The following is a 14,340-nucleotide window of genomic DNA, read 5'->3' on the forward strand; positions in this document are numbered from 1 at the left end:
CTGTAATTTGCATTTGTAATTCATTCAAATGGCGAAGGGTCATTTTACTCCCTTTACTTGGCCAGCATTTACAAAGTGAAAGCAGATAATTTCACCTTTGCTGAAGAGAGGTTATAAAAGACTTAAACTGACTCAAGGAAACATAAATGCATTGGATTTGGTGAATTGTGATTACAACGTATAAAGTTATTATTATCATGGTTACCGTTATTATGCAGCGTACACTGCAGATCTCGTTTGTGTTTTCTGTGCTGGTTTTTGCTCTGATGCTGGAAAGAGTTCATTGAGGAAAGAGAACACCTATTAAAATGCTTAGAAATATGGATTAGCACCAGATCACCTTTCCTTTAAATGGTTGATAGTGAAAAAGAAAATGGTGTGTACTCCTGTGCATCTTTCTCCTTTATTTCACGCTTCCTGCTTTTGATGGTGACTAATGCCTTTTCCCCTTCAGTTTTACACCAACGTGACGCCAGTTAGCATTCAACCAAAGTGTAGTGTCATCTAAAGGGCCTCTGTGTTATTGGGTTGTTTTTATCCAGACTGCATGCAAGTTTGTCTGGTTAAATACCTACAATCATGCACTCTGTGATGTGGCTGACTTTGACTCCGGTGGATCCCTCCATCTGACCATAAACCAGGCATAAAACACATGATTTGCCACCTTTTCATTTCCCACCACTATCCTATCAGTTGGTAGGGCTGGCTTGTCACTGGTCACATTTGCTTTGTCCCTGATCTAGCCTCTGCCTACTTCCTAGTTGTCTGAATTTTGTCTCTTTTACCGTGTCATTAGAAAAGCAGGTTTGTGGAACGCACACATTATGTGATGGACTCCTGCATTTTTCTCAGATTTCATATGACGAGTGTGTGTGTGTGTGTGTGTGTGTGTGTCTGTGTGTGTGTGTGTGTGTGTGTGTGTGTGTATGTGTATGTATGTATGTATGTATGAATGTATGTATATATATATATATATATATATATATATATATATATATATATATATATATATATATATACACATACATATATTTAATGACATTCAGGTAATCTTTAACTCTTGGTCCGTGGTGTTACACTCACTGGACAATAAGAATCTTCAGGCTGCATCTTAAGTCTACACAACACCCCTATTATCTAAACTAAAATACAATCATAAGGAGAAGAAGTGAAGGAGATGCTTTTTTTAAATTTTTTTTTTTTTTTACTATTTTTAGATTATCAGCACAGAGAAAATTAGTTAGTTTGGTTCTTTTTTTATTTGAATGAATCAGATATTGAAAGTCTAATTAGTTTTCAATTAGAAAACTAATTTTAGTAAAAGAATTTTTTTTTTTTTTTTCATTATAGACCTGACCGGCTGAACAACATTGTACATTATAGAAGCTGTAATGTTCCGGCTTCAAAACGAAACACCCATTGTGTTTGGGACTGCCTCATTTTCCCCTCTGAGCTGCAGCTGCAGCAGAGTGCAAGATGAATGAACAATAACTGGCTGCTGCAGCTACTGAATCCTCCCCTGACTTATGGTTCCATTACGTTCAGACTGCTTTCATTTACTGTTAAATTCTGGGCAAAATGGTAATGCTGTAGGACAGTTTAATATCATAATTACCATGCAGGCTGCTGTCCCATGACTCTCAAACCACCACTCCTCTCTGTGTGTTGACGAGGAGCATTTAGGCCCGAGGACAGCCAGTTTAGAGGGTGAACTTTTGGCACATCACAATGAAACGCAGGCAGTCACAACTACCTTTAGGGGAATTTTTACCTGGCAACAGCAGTACCATCCACGCTGTAGCAGTAAGTCTACTTAAATACATGTATTCAAAATGTAACTCGACCACACGGGCATCTCACGCTGCTTTGCATGCAGTCTGATACAGAAGCTTTGTCCACTGTAAGCTTAACATGGTAGCATAAAGCTCTTTTATTGGAGGTTTAAGGAGGTTACATGGTTTGGGCAATTTGTTTGTTAGCAGAATACTGGGGGAAATGCATTCTTGGACCACTCTGGTTTGATTTAAGATGCAAAGAACTGTTTATTTACCTTGTTTGAGCCAGCCAGTGTCTCTGTTAGCATCGATACTTTATTACATTTTAAGGCTGAGCCCTTTTTTGGGGCACTATATGGGCAGGAAATGGGCCGAAAGTTGGGGGGACGACATGCAGCAAAGGGCCACAGGCTGTGACTTGAACCTCGGACCTACAGCGTCTGTACATAAGATCACCACCACGTCCTTGTGAGAAACACTGCGATGCCTGACTTTAATAACTCTTTTATCAGGGAAACTTGAATGCCAAACAAAAGTATTTTTATGTTAATCTGCAGCTTGTTTATTTCTGCAGGAATTTGTAGTCTGGATCAAAGGTTGGGTTTTTTTCTGAACCAATTCTAAATGAATGAACAGGCTTTCATTTGTCCTGTCTGCAGGAATGACAAGGACTAAAACTGTTTGATGTTCATCTGTCCCTTTTAGAAAGCAGCTTGACCTTGTAGCCCATGTCCCTGTCAGTCACTCTGAGACTGAGTAGTGAATCCCCTACTTGCTTTCAGTGGCAGGGATCCTCCTTTGTTAGCCTGGAGTTTTGTATTTCAGTTTAAATAGCACAAGCAGCACTCCTTGCTTTCTGTGTTGACCTGGGACAAGCACAAACACATACTTATGTTCTACCATCATCCCACCCCCAGAGATGGGGAGTGACCTCTGAACCCATACACCCCCAGCTTTGTGATGAGGCTTCATAATGCAACTTCAGATCCAAAACCTGCGATCTGTGGAGTTAACTTCAGTCACATCAGGAAGAGAAAAGTGAAAAGCAAAGAAAATAGTAAGGGAATTACTGGAATTCATTGCTGGAAATAAAAGTAGTCAAATTACCCATCAAGAGCATTTTAACAGCAAATAAACATCACTAAAATCTGCAGTCTCATTACTTCTGTTCGAAACCACCCACCACCTAGTAATAAATGTAGATTGGTGAGTTGACTTACCTGTCAAGGAAGAAATAAACTTTGGCATCACCCAGACTCAATTTCAATCACGGAACAGCTTCCACATCCACTGATTTCCCCACTTAATACTTCTTCAAAGTGTAATCTTCATATATAAGAGTAAGTATATTTTTTTTTTTTTATTTATTTATTTTTTTAGTTGTAAGTATCCCAAATGGTACAAGAGGGTGACTCAGATATGGGTGCTCTCCTGTGTGGAATGATCCACCGCACAAACGGATATAATTTGTTCATACTATGGTAAAACAGAACACAACACAGTGATTCAATACTGATAGAAACATCGTTTTTAATTATTCTTTTTAATGGGGTTTTACTGTTTCACACTGTAGCTTTGAACTGTACTGTATTGTACAATAATGCTGGGTTTTTTTTTGTGTATCAGCGGTTTCATAAATTTGAATTATTTCAACAAGCCATATTTTGGTTTATTGGCTGTCGTAAGCAACCAAAATTGACCCCAGATCTTCCACATTTTATCATTATATAGCACCTTTTTTTGTTTTGTTTAGTTTGTTTCATGTGAAAACCATATAAGGTAGAACAAGTGATCCATTACTAAATCTGAAGCCAGTGCATACGTGCCCTAAAGTGCCCCTAATATTCACTTGGTGCTGCCTCTGAAAGATCTGGGTCCAGTACTCTCATTCTAAAAGTGACTACTTCTGTCATGATATATTAAATTGATGAATATGTCCCAGAAGTCATCATGGTGTCATTAGCAAGGTTCATTCTATCTGATCACAGCGCTTGTGGTCATTTCAAAATATAATTCAATGGACTTCCATCCTCAAAGATGTCCGGTCACCTCTGAAGTGTAACTCTCCAGCTTTCCTTTATTGTCCTTTTTTTTTTTTTGCATGTTGATGATCCGAGACTGACACAATTTTTAAAGTCTGGCCCCAACAGATCTTCTCTTGTTTTCCCCACACCACCATGGAGATTTTCATTGTACATCTCTGCAATAATAAAGTAAACTGAAACTGATTCTTCACAGCGAATGTTTTCCTCCTCAGTCTGCAGCAGAGCAGTCACTGAAGGATCCAACAGTATCCTGAGTTTTGTCTTTGGAAAAGACATTTGTCTTTCTGCCAGTTTCCTCCCTCTTGTCTTATCCTCTGATTTAGCTTCTTGTCTATGACCAAAGTGCAATGGCCTGCTGTTGTCTTCATTTTGATCCAGGAGGACATCCACTACTGCATGTAGCTGTAGATTCTCCAGAGAGCCATCATCAGCATATAAACAAACCTGCATGGAAAGGAGGGACATGGAGAACTGACAGGCAGCATATTGTCTGCATGTTCTGCAGTAATGAAAGTTTAGATCTGTTGTAAATGGCAGATTCTAATCTGTAACCTGTCCAGAAAAATGTAGATGACTCACAACTGTGGGGATGATACTGCTTATGAAGAGGTCTCAAGAGTAAGTGATTGAAAGTACATATAAATGTACTAAAGTGGCACCTAATCTGTTCACCATCTGTGTTCAGTATCCTTACCCAGTATGTATTTCTGTTCTTATCACTGTTGTTGTCTGAAGGGTAAGAGATTCCTTACAGTGGTTCAGAGGTGGTGAGAGGAATTCTCATCTACATGATAGGAAATATAAAAAATATGTGTGGTAGAAATGTCTTATTTTTATTCTCCACTTCAACCTCACTTTATTTTGTTCAGTATTTTTCTGGTCTAATTTGCCTATTTTGCGTCATAATGCTAGACTTGGCCATTATTTCCAATAATTAAATTTCTGCACATTAGATGAGGTTGCAAGTCCAGTATCATCAGTGTCCAGGAGAGTTTTGTTATTTGCAAAATGAATTAATTTGAATGAACGGAATCAATCTAATGTCTTTCAGCAGCACTGCTTTCTGTTAAAACCACAAACGGCTTAACATCAAAACATGGAATTCTCACTGCTTGCAGATGTGTTTCCTTTTTGTTCGCTGGTGTGTTTTGATGTCAGCTTGGGCAGCTCAGCCTGCTCTTTCCCAGCCGTCAGCTGAAGAGCGATGACAATCTGGTATCTTACTGACTCGTACTGGCAGGACCTTTGGATTGGAGTCCTTTTAATCTGCAGCCACCCACAGGATGAAATCCATCGCTCTCACCCCCTTGTCTGTGTTACTGTTTTCTTTGCACAGAACCAGCCTCTTACTCTTTGTCTACTTGTCTCTCTCGTCACAAAGAGTGGTTCTTTCATTATGTCTACTTCCGAAAAGACTACTCTGAAAGCACTCCAAAGTGTGGGAGCGAAGAGGTTTGAATGAATAATCTTCTTCTTAATCTTCTAAATAATAATCTTCTTTTTTTGTGAGAGGCAAATGTATTTTGCAAGGGAAACATAATCAGTGAATTAGTTGCTTAAGCTTTCAGTGATTTGTTCCATTGCATAAGGCATGATTGTCATATAATTGACCAAATACTAGATTAATACTGACCAACATGTTAGAAGACTTTGACGTTAGACTATAGCAGTCGAGGTTTGCTAAAGTTTGGATTCTAAAAGAGGAGAATTACACAGGCAGTGAGCAGTTTAGATCCATCTTACCGCTCTGTGTTGAAGGCACAATCTTCTAAGTAAGCATTTTACTTTACATTTGGTCATGAATGACATCTTGAAGGCAAGCATCTTGTCCCAGCTGACTGACCTTCTGCTCAAGAATAAGCATATTATCTCAGTGCAGAAGGGAAGAACTCCTGGCATGCTGGGCCAGCTCGAACACACTGTTCGAGTGCAGGGGTCCACTAACCAGATCTGGTGTGCGACATCTACATATCCTATATGGATGACTTCACCGTCAACACATCCTCTGTACCAGAGGGCAGATGGATACTTCAAGGGCTGGAGAGGCTCTTCAAGTGGGCAAGGATGAGCTTTAAGTCTGCCAAATCCAGGTCACTTGTGCAGAAGAAAGGCGGTCTTAGACGAGTCCAACTTTTTCCTGGATGGCACCAAATTTCCATCCATCAGGGAGAAGGCTGTCAAAAGTCTGGGTAACTTTTTTGACCACAGCATGTTGCAGCCATCCAAACATCTATCAAGGAGTTGGAGTCTTGGCTCAGCAGAGTGGACAAGTCGGGACCACCTGGGAAGTTCAAGTCCAGGATATACCAACATGGCATCCTACCTCGAATCCTCTGGCCACTGCAGTTCTATGATTTGCCCAATGAGGCTTCACTGGCCAATCTCTCTACAGAACCTACACACTGCTAGGCATAAGTGGGCCACTCAGAAATACAGCCATCTGGATTGCTACAGAGACAGCAAAGAGAGCCTCTTGGTGGCTGTGGATTATGAGGGGTGAACCGTGGTCAAATGCTGCTCGGACGCATGATCAAGGCTTGATCAACCCCAGCTAAGTCGCCTGAGCGAGATGTTGTAAGACCCGAAACACCCGTTGAACCCAGGATACATCACTGATGACGCGTCTCAGCATCTCTATTGGATGCATCTTTTATCAGCATCTTATGTTTCAGGTTTATTTAAGCTTTTGTTTGGATAGTCACCATTAAACAGTACAATGCATATTGAACTTGGTATCAGCCTCCCTCCCTGAAAAGTTTACTCTGACTGGTAAACTTCAGTTGCCTGATCAGACACTGCCTACCATTCTGCATCAGCTTTGCTTCAATTGCATAAAAAAATTTAGTTGCATTCAAAATGGGTGTACACCCCAGAGTGCAAGGCAAGTCATTTACAAGTTCTTTTCTGTCATTGTTGGGCCAAATACAGGTGTTTATTTAATGTATAGTGCATGTATAACTTCTCTAAATCATATATCAAATCAAATATGATTTAAATGATAAATTGAAGGTTAGTCATCATTTCGTCAAGTTATTTGTCAGAATAGACAGAATTTTTAATGCTACTACTGCTGTACTAATGTATACGTCTAATAGAAACACCATACACCTTAGAAGGGTCGGTGTATTACACTTGGTTTTTAGAAGAGGGGAACAACAAGATTTTTTTAGAAGTGGAAACTCTTGAAAAAGACCTGGAGAATAGCAATGGAAATATAACCCTATGACACTGACACTCTGACACAGACAAGTACCAACTTAACAGAACACCTGCGCGATAGAGTGAGCACCTGCATTCATTATGCTCAGTGTTGGTTAATGATGACTTTCGACTAAACTAAATAGAATTTTGGAAGTATTTAACACTAATGTAATGGTCCATAACAAAACTAAAGTTGAAAATTACAGCTTCACTCGCCCTAGTGCTTCACTTCAGAGTCTCTAAGGTTTAACTGAAATATTCTAGTTGATTATTTCAGCATGTCGGTAAGTAAACTGCTGTCTGTGTTTGCAGTAGACTGAATATCATTATGAGTTTTTGATTTAATAGAGTTACTTTGCTTTGGCATCACAAATTTTAGCTGACTTTTTCCCCAGCTGACCTTCAGACCCGCAATGTGAAGGTGAGTATTTTGCTTACCCAGAAATTCAGAAAGAGATTTAGGCTGAGAAACTGAGGTGTGATAAGACAAATGTGACCTAGTAAGACTTTAACCATGAAGAAGGCTTGTTAGTCAAACAAACATGCAGAGGAATGTCACTTGACAATAGCAGTGGTCAGCCTGCAGGAGGTCAGTGAAGTGAAGACTGGTCACCGCTGATAGCGCCTCTTGAACAGCCACGATGGCTCTTATCGGCTTGAACTGTCAGAGATGAGGTCTGAACACACCCTTATCTGCGCTCTACTCTACCACCGTGGCTCCTGCAGCTAGACTGGAGGTTGTTAATGTGTTTCAGGCAGATTCCATTTGGCACTAGTGTAAAATGCTCGAGTCCAGATGTTGCAGCAGATGAGCTGCAGGTGGAATTATCACCAGAGAAGATCTGGTCTTAAGCAACAGTAAAGCTAGTTTCAATGAAATCTTGTTGTAGGTTTTGGTCATTTCAAGATCACATATTTTTCACATTATGCGTAACAAGTTAAGGGTGGGGTTATGGTAGACCTTTCATCAGGACTATGATTTTTGGGAATGTTTTGTTATCTCACTTGTGGTAACAAAAGTGGTTCAATTTGGGCAACTAAGCCAAGATCACATTGATACAAAGGGGTCCTGGCAAAGAAGAGATTTCAAGCCAATTTTTGCCCCCCCTTAACATTGCAGAAAATGTTGATGATTGTAGACAAATGGCCCAGATTGGAGGCAAATCAGCAGTTATCAGTCGCTATGTGTGAATGATTTTAAGATTTGATTTGAGAGGCTTGCAAAGACGTCCCAACCTTGGACTGAATATTTAGCATGTTTGATATTCTGAAGGACCCAGCAGGGGAGGAGTTGTTTGTGTAAATGATCAGCAAGGACCTGCAAGCTTAAGAGACGGGGTCAGGTGACACAAAGGCGGTAAAAAGAAAATTAAATTGTGAAGTCTTTAAGTTGAAAACCGATCAGGTATGCAGCTTGAACAAACTTCGACTTGAAAGTATCAAATACAAGAGAAACTCTTTATGTTGTGTGAACACTACGATGTGATCCAATGACACAAAAAATCTGGTGGTCTGAACTTGGCTTGAGGAGTAAGACTGGGATTTGTTGTTTCTAAGTATTTATTTTATTTTATTTTTTTTAAATTGGAAATCTGGCAGCTTGAATTGTGTATCCACAGTTCTGTTTTTGTAGAGTTTATTTCTAAGATTAGCTGTGAATTTTGATTAGATGTTATCTAAATTTTTATTTTTTTTAAAGGAGCCAGTATTTGTTAGAATAATATATTGTATTTCAATTTTTGGTTTTAGTGTGGGATTGGTAAAGGCTTAAGCAGGAATTAATCTCTAAATATTCTCCTCACTGCACCGTAAAGAATGCTTTGGATGCCGCAAGTTGTCTTCCCAAAACAAGTCAAGGCCACACAAAACTTATTAAGGACCGACGAAGTGAGAGAAACCACACCAGTGAAGAAGAGTAGGAAAAATGGAGGAGGTGAGCTTAACTGGAGTGTGATAATTTGGATTTAGAGTTGTGATGTCGGGGGGGGGGGTCATATTAGAAAGCGGTGGTCCGTAGAGGGACGCAGGGAGTCGGATTTCAGCTTTGCGAGGGCCCCTTGAGTCCCGACACACTAAAGCTGCCTTTGTTTGAGTGGAAACCAGAAGGGTAGAGCCAGAGAGAGGAGGAGGAGGAGGAGGAGGAGAAGGGGGAGAGGTTTTTAGTTTGGACTGAGTCAGAGAGAGGCAGAGTGGGCTCCATCTCTCTCTCTGTCACTACCACATATGAACAGGAAAATTTTAGTGTGGATCTAAGCTCACCATCGGTGAAGATGACTTCACGGTAAATGAAACACTGTTTCTTTTCTGTGAATAAGTTGTTTTAAGTTAACTTTTTGTTTTGTTTCTCACTCTTCAATTGTGCTTTTGTGCAGCATTCCTCCCTGGTTCGTTGGATTATCTCTACTCGTCCTCCGGGCTTGCCATCTCTCCTATGCCTATCAGCCGCTGAACGGTATGTGCACCCTGTCTGCTGATTGCGTCTTACTGGAACTGTCTTTCTTTTTTTTTCCTGTTGGGAAACTTTCTGCTGGCTCAAGAGTTATTGAATATGTGATGAAATGGCTTTACACTGGCTTGAAATCAGCGCTACAATACAGCAAAAAAAAATACTCTTTACATAACAAGTCTGCTCTTTGTGAGAGCATATCACTTTTGTAGTAATGGTTATAGATGTTATGTCACAATAATTAATGTGGCTTGTATATTTCTATAATATATCAGTTTAAAAGAAGCATGCCAAGTACTGTTTTCATTCAGTTTTATGAGACTTACAGTTACAGTCCTCATGGTTATAGTCGTGAAATTGTAGCTCTGCTTTCATATTGCAAACCATCCTGGGTCCCAAATTATTTCCAGAATGTGAGTGAAGTGCTTCTATAGCAAAGACCCTGGAGAAGTCCAAAGGGATTTGAGTGTTCTGAAGGCATGCTTAAAGTTAGGCTCCCATTTAACAAGATCGGCACATCCCAGGGGACACTGGGTCGGAATGGGGCCAGAATCCCAGCTCATATCACAGTTTATAATGGAGAGTGGCAGGTAGTAATTCGGACAGTGAAACATAAAGGTTCCCTTAACTCTTGAGAGTTTGCATAGTTTTTTAGATTAATGGTATAGTGATATCACGGTGCATGAGATACCTGTTGGTTTCTGTGATTTACCATGGTAAATTCTTCTTGGAGCCCTTGTGTAATCCTGTGCTGCTTCAGCAGACTGTTTTCACAGCTTAAAACTTTTTTTTTTTTTCTTTAGTGAGTATTGGATCAATTGGGACACTTCAACATGTTCTCAATTAGTTCTGAAAAAGTGAATGTTTTCTTTTCCACTGCAATTGGAAGCAGACAAAACCACACAATGCACATGTGGACAAAAACTCTGCAGTCAGTGGCACTTTATGATGAAGAAGATGATTATTTGAAGTTGCTGAAGGTGATGGTCACTGTTGGTTACGTCTGCAAGCTTCAATTTATTTGGTTTTCATGCTGGCCTTCAGACAGACGGGCCAATAAGCTGTCACTGCCTTCGTCAGTGAGCTGGAATCCAGATTGGCATTTGCAGTATTGTATGTGGGTATCTTGAACTCGGATCACTACTTCAACCCTCATGTCACAAAAGCAGCATTGTCCAGGCCTAGTCTGATGATTACAGATAGTCTCATTTGCTAATGTTAATCCCCCCTTACCCACAGCGATTAAATGTCCATCTGATATTTTGAATTACATGCCACTTTCACTGCTGGATTAAAAAAGTGGAACCACTTTGAATGAAATGTGTGGAAATAAAACTTCATCCCAATATATATTAATGGTGGGTGGTGCTGCAGTAATCACCGATGAAAGAAAACTTTTTCAACTGTGAGTTCATGGCCCAGTTTCCTCTACTGTAGATCCTGCAGATGTGGCTGAGCCAGAGGCTCCGTTGTCAGGCTGTTTGTGTGTTTGCCATATTTATAATCCTCTGCCATGATTCAGTTTTTCAAGAAGGGGAAAAAAAGAAGTGTGTGTGTGTGTGCTCTCGTGTGCTGAATGACTTGCCAGAGAGAGCACCAGGGACAAATATTTCCAGGCTGCATGCTGTAAATATTCTTGAAAACAGAGCTGTTGCCACGGCAACATTTTTTTTTGCATAGTTTTCGAAATAAAGCTGATTTAATCCTTTGCCTTCATGTGAAATAGTGCACATGGCTTCCCATCCATTACTAGTGGGTCCTCCTGGTCTTTTTAGGTGGATGTTGGCAGGACAAAAGAAATTCCATGGAGCTTCAGAGCTCTGAGACTGAATTGTTAACTTTGATTTGAAGTTTTTTTTGGGGTTAATATGAACGGAGAATCTGCTAATTGATGAATGGCTACGTACGCAGTGCATCTGTGTTTTGATTGAATTAAAATTGTGAGGACAAATAAAGTGAGTGAGTGAATGAATCACAGATTCATGACTTAGTGAACAATGTAATGAAATGACTGAATTAACTGATGATTTCTTTTTTAAAATGGATCATTAAAGGACAAATACAGTACTCTCAAAGTCTTGATCCACCCCTCATTTCTCTATATATTTTCTTTCAAGCGGCCAGACTTTTTCATAATCTTTCTATGGAACACTAGTTCTCCAGGCTTTTTTTAAACTCTCTCAAAATGTTCTTTGTACATTGGTTGTTTTCACTTCTTTTCAGTCCAGTTCTGACCATTTTCAGAGAAATGTTTATTTTTTATTTTTTATTATTTATTAATCCACTTAAAGTAATACTATGTAACTTCTCAAAAAGCCCATTATGGAGCTCCCCCTATAGGCTTGGAGGTAATGTACGGTTAAGACACTGTCGTAAATCTCTTTCTCTTCCTTGCTTCATCAGTCAATGTCTTCTTCTGTTTCTTGGGTGCCTCTGCCATGATGATCGTACTGACAATGTTGCGCTAGCTTAGCGTTATACCTGGGAGCGTGAGAGGGGTCTATTTGTTTTTGCGGTAGGTGTGCCAGAAAGCAAGTCGAAGTACTTCCGCTCAGCTCCCGGGCCGGTCCAGCAAAGTTACATGGCGCAGTTATTCCAACTCAGACCCCCGAAGGGCATAGGAGACAGGCCAATCGTAATATTAAAACTCATTCTAGCCGCACAATTTTTTTCAAACTGTTATTTTAAGGTAGAAATGTTACATAGAATTGCTTTAACTCTGGCCTATTACTGATCCAAGCATAAAAAGGCACCTAACTTGAGGGGTGAACCAGTATTCTGTCTACACATAACTAAGGCTGGAACAACATCATCAATGATTGTGTAAGTTTGTCTATCTGCGTAGCATCCATCAATGCATCGCACTGTTTATATCCATCCACAACAAATTATTGAAGCAGTTTGGGATCATCTTGACAGAGCATGAAATAATGAAAGGCAGCCAACATCCAAAGAAGAGCTTTGGGATGTCCTTCTGAATTATGGACAACCCTGAACATCCTCTCCATGAGACTGTTATCGGAAAACAGAGTCTCTTCAGTCAAAGGCTTCTTCAGTTTGGATGCAAAACGGACCGCTACAGGAAAACTTTCCTGCCCACAGCCATCAGCATCTATAATAACTCCTTGATTTAATTGAGCTACATCAACATTTAATTTCCCTCTGGGATAAATAAAGTATTTTTGAATTGAATTGAATTGAAGAAGCCTGGAGAACTATTCCTGAAGACTCCTTAAAGAAATGACAGAAAGCTTCTCTAAGAGGGTTCAGGCTGTGTTGGAGAATAAATGTGCTCAGACCAAATATTGACTTTCTGGTTTGTTAATTGTACAAACTCTGTTTCTGCCTTATAAGCCAAATTTACATTTGTTTGCACACTATTCTATAAATTGCTGCACCTGTTTCCCCATTTCCCAGCAAAATATATAAAGAAATGCACTCTGACCTAAGATGTTTGCCCAGTACTGTAGGTATATTAAGATGTTGTGAGTAGATTAAGATAATGAGCTATCAGTAAGAGAACAAGGCAGAAATATAGAATTCAAGTTAATAAATGAATAATGGAAAGATGAAGCAATGAAATCCCATGTCAAGCTGTTCAAAAGTACATAAACAAGATAAATAACCCCACAAAAAAACAGTTAAGTGACTATGACATAAGTTCATAAGGATCCAGGCCTGAGATGTGCTGCAGACATGTTTTTATATCATACAGAACAGTCGTAAAAGCTTACCCTCTGGGAAGTAGATGCTCTCAATCTCTGCTAATGAGTTGCATGTTTACTTACACATTGTGCAGCACCACATACAGTACAGATGCACTTTTGCACACTCTACACCTTCACTCAGAAAACACACATGCAAAATCTTATGTCACTCCTGGTCTTCTCCATCTGTGGTACACATGTTAATTATTCACAAATGATAATGTTCTTAATTATCTGAAACAACATGGAAACCCAGTAGGGGTTATGAATAAGAGGGATAATGAATAAGATGACGTGGTCAGAAATATACGTCTTACAGAATGTCATTAAGGTAATTACACTGGGCTCGTTTGTGGTGATGATTATGATTAAGACAGAGGTGACAATGGCAAGAACATTGTTATGGTGTAGATTATGGTGGATAATGGAGCACCATAAACTGGGTGAGAAATGACCTACTTTAGTAGGTCTCCAACTGTGTTTGATCTTGAGTCATTTGAATGTCAAGTTAATTCCAACAAGTTCATCTTTAAACAAAATGGATATCTTTTTAGAAGCCGGTGAGAGTTTTTTTTTTTTTTTTTTTTCATAACTTTAAACTGGTCCTGGACCGCTGAATGACTCAAGGTTTTTTCTGTTTATCTGGTGTTTGTTCAGTGAATCCCAACAGAGGATGTTTGCTCTCTTTTCCCTTTACTTCACCTTCCAAGTTTTTTGTATTTGCTTGATTGAACCTATTGTGCAAAAGGAACGCAATCCTTTTGTCATGAAACCAGCCAACATTGCTTACTTTCAAACGTCACTGGACCAAACCAAAGGTTCAGTGCGTTAAAGGAAGTTTAAGAAAGTTTATTCTTGCAGTTTTTCCCAAATACTACTCACACAAACTACCCCCACCAATTTTAGTTAGTCTTTCTTGCAGGTAGTACAACATATGTTACCTTTAGACTTATCATTTGTGTCTAAATGTTTAGATTTCTAGTATGATGGGAATGGAAACAAATGCGGGGCTTTACGATCTGTGGGGCTGTGAGGCTCTATCATTATGTATTAAGGCTTTTGATTGGGTTGATATTCCTTTAATTCAGCATAAATGACTGATCTGGCAAGAAATAGCAGTAACACCTGTATATCAGCTCTTGATTTGTCAGCACATGTATGCTGGT

General features: G+C 39.5%; 1 protein-coding gene across 1 annotated transcript in view; it reads left to right on the forward strand.

The window, feature by feature from the left end:
- Positions 1–9,218: 9,218 nt before the first annotated feature.
- The window catches only part of LOC142369957 (collagen alpha-1(XV) chain-like), a 61,169-nt gene continuing 56,047 nt past the window's right edge, over positions 9,219–14,340 (forward strand). Inside the window, exons 1-2 of the mRNA XM_075452373.1 lie at positions 9,219–9,302; positions 9,394–9,473. Coding sequence (XP_075308488.1) covers positions 9,292–9,302; positions 9,394–9,473 — 91 coding nt within the window. The 5' untranslated portion in view covers positions 9,219–9,291. The remainder of the gene's footprint in view (positions 9,303–9,393; positions 9,474–14,340) is intronic.

This window comes from Odontesthes bonariensis, chromosome 20 (genome assembly GCF_027942865.1).
Source record: "Odontesthes bonariensis isolate fOdoBon6 chromosome 20, fOdoBon6.hap1, whole genome shotgun sequence".
In the NCBI taxonomy this organism is placed as follows: Eukaryota; Metazoa; Chordata; class Actinopteri; order Atheriniformes; family Atherinopsidae; genus Odontesthes; species Odontesthes bonariensis.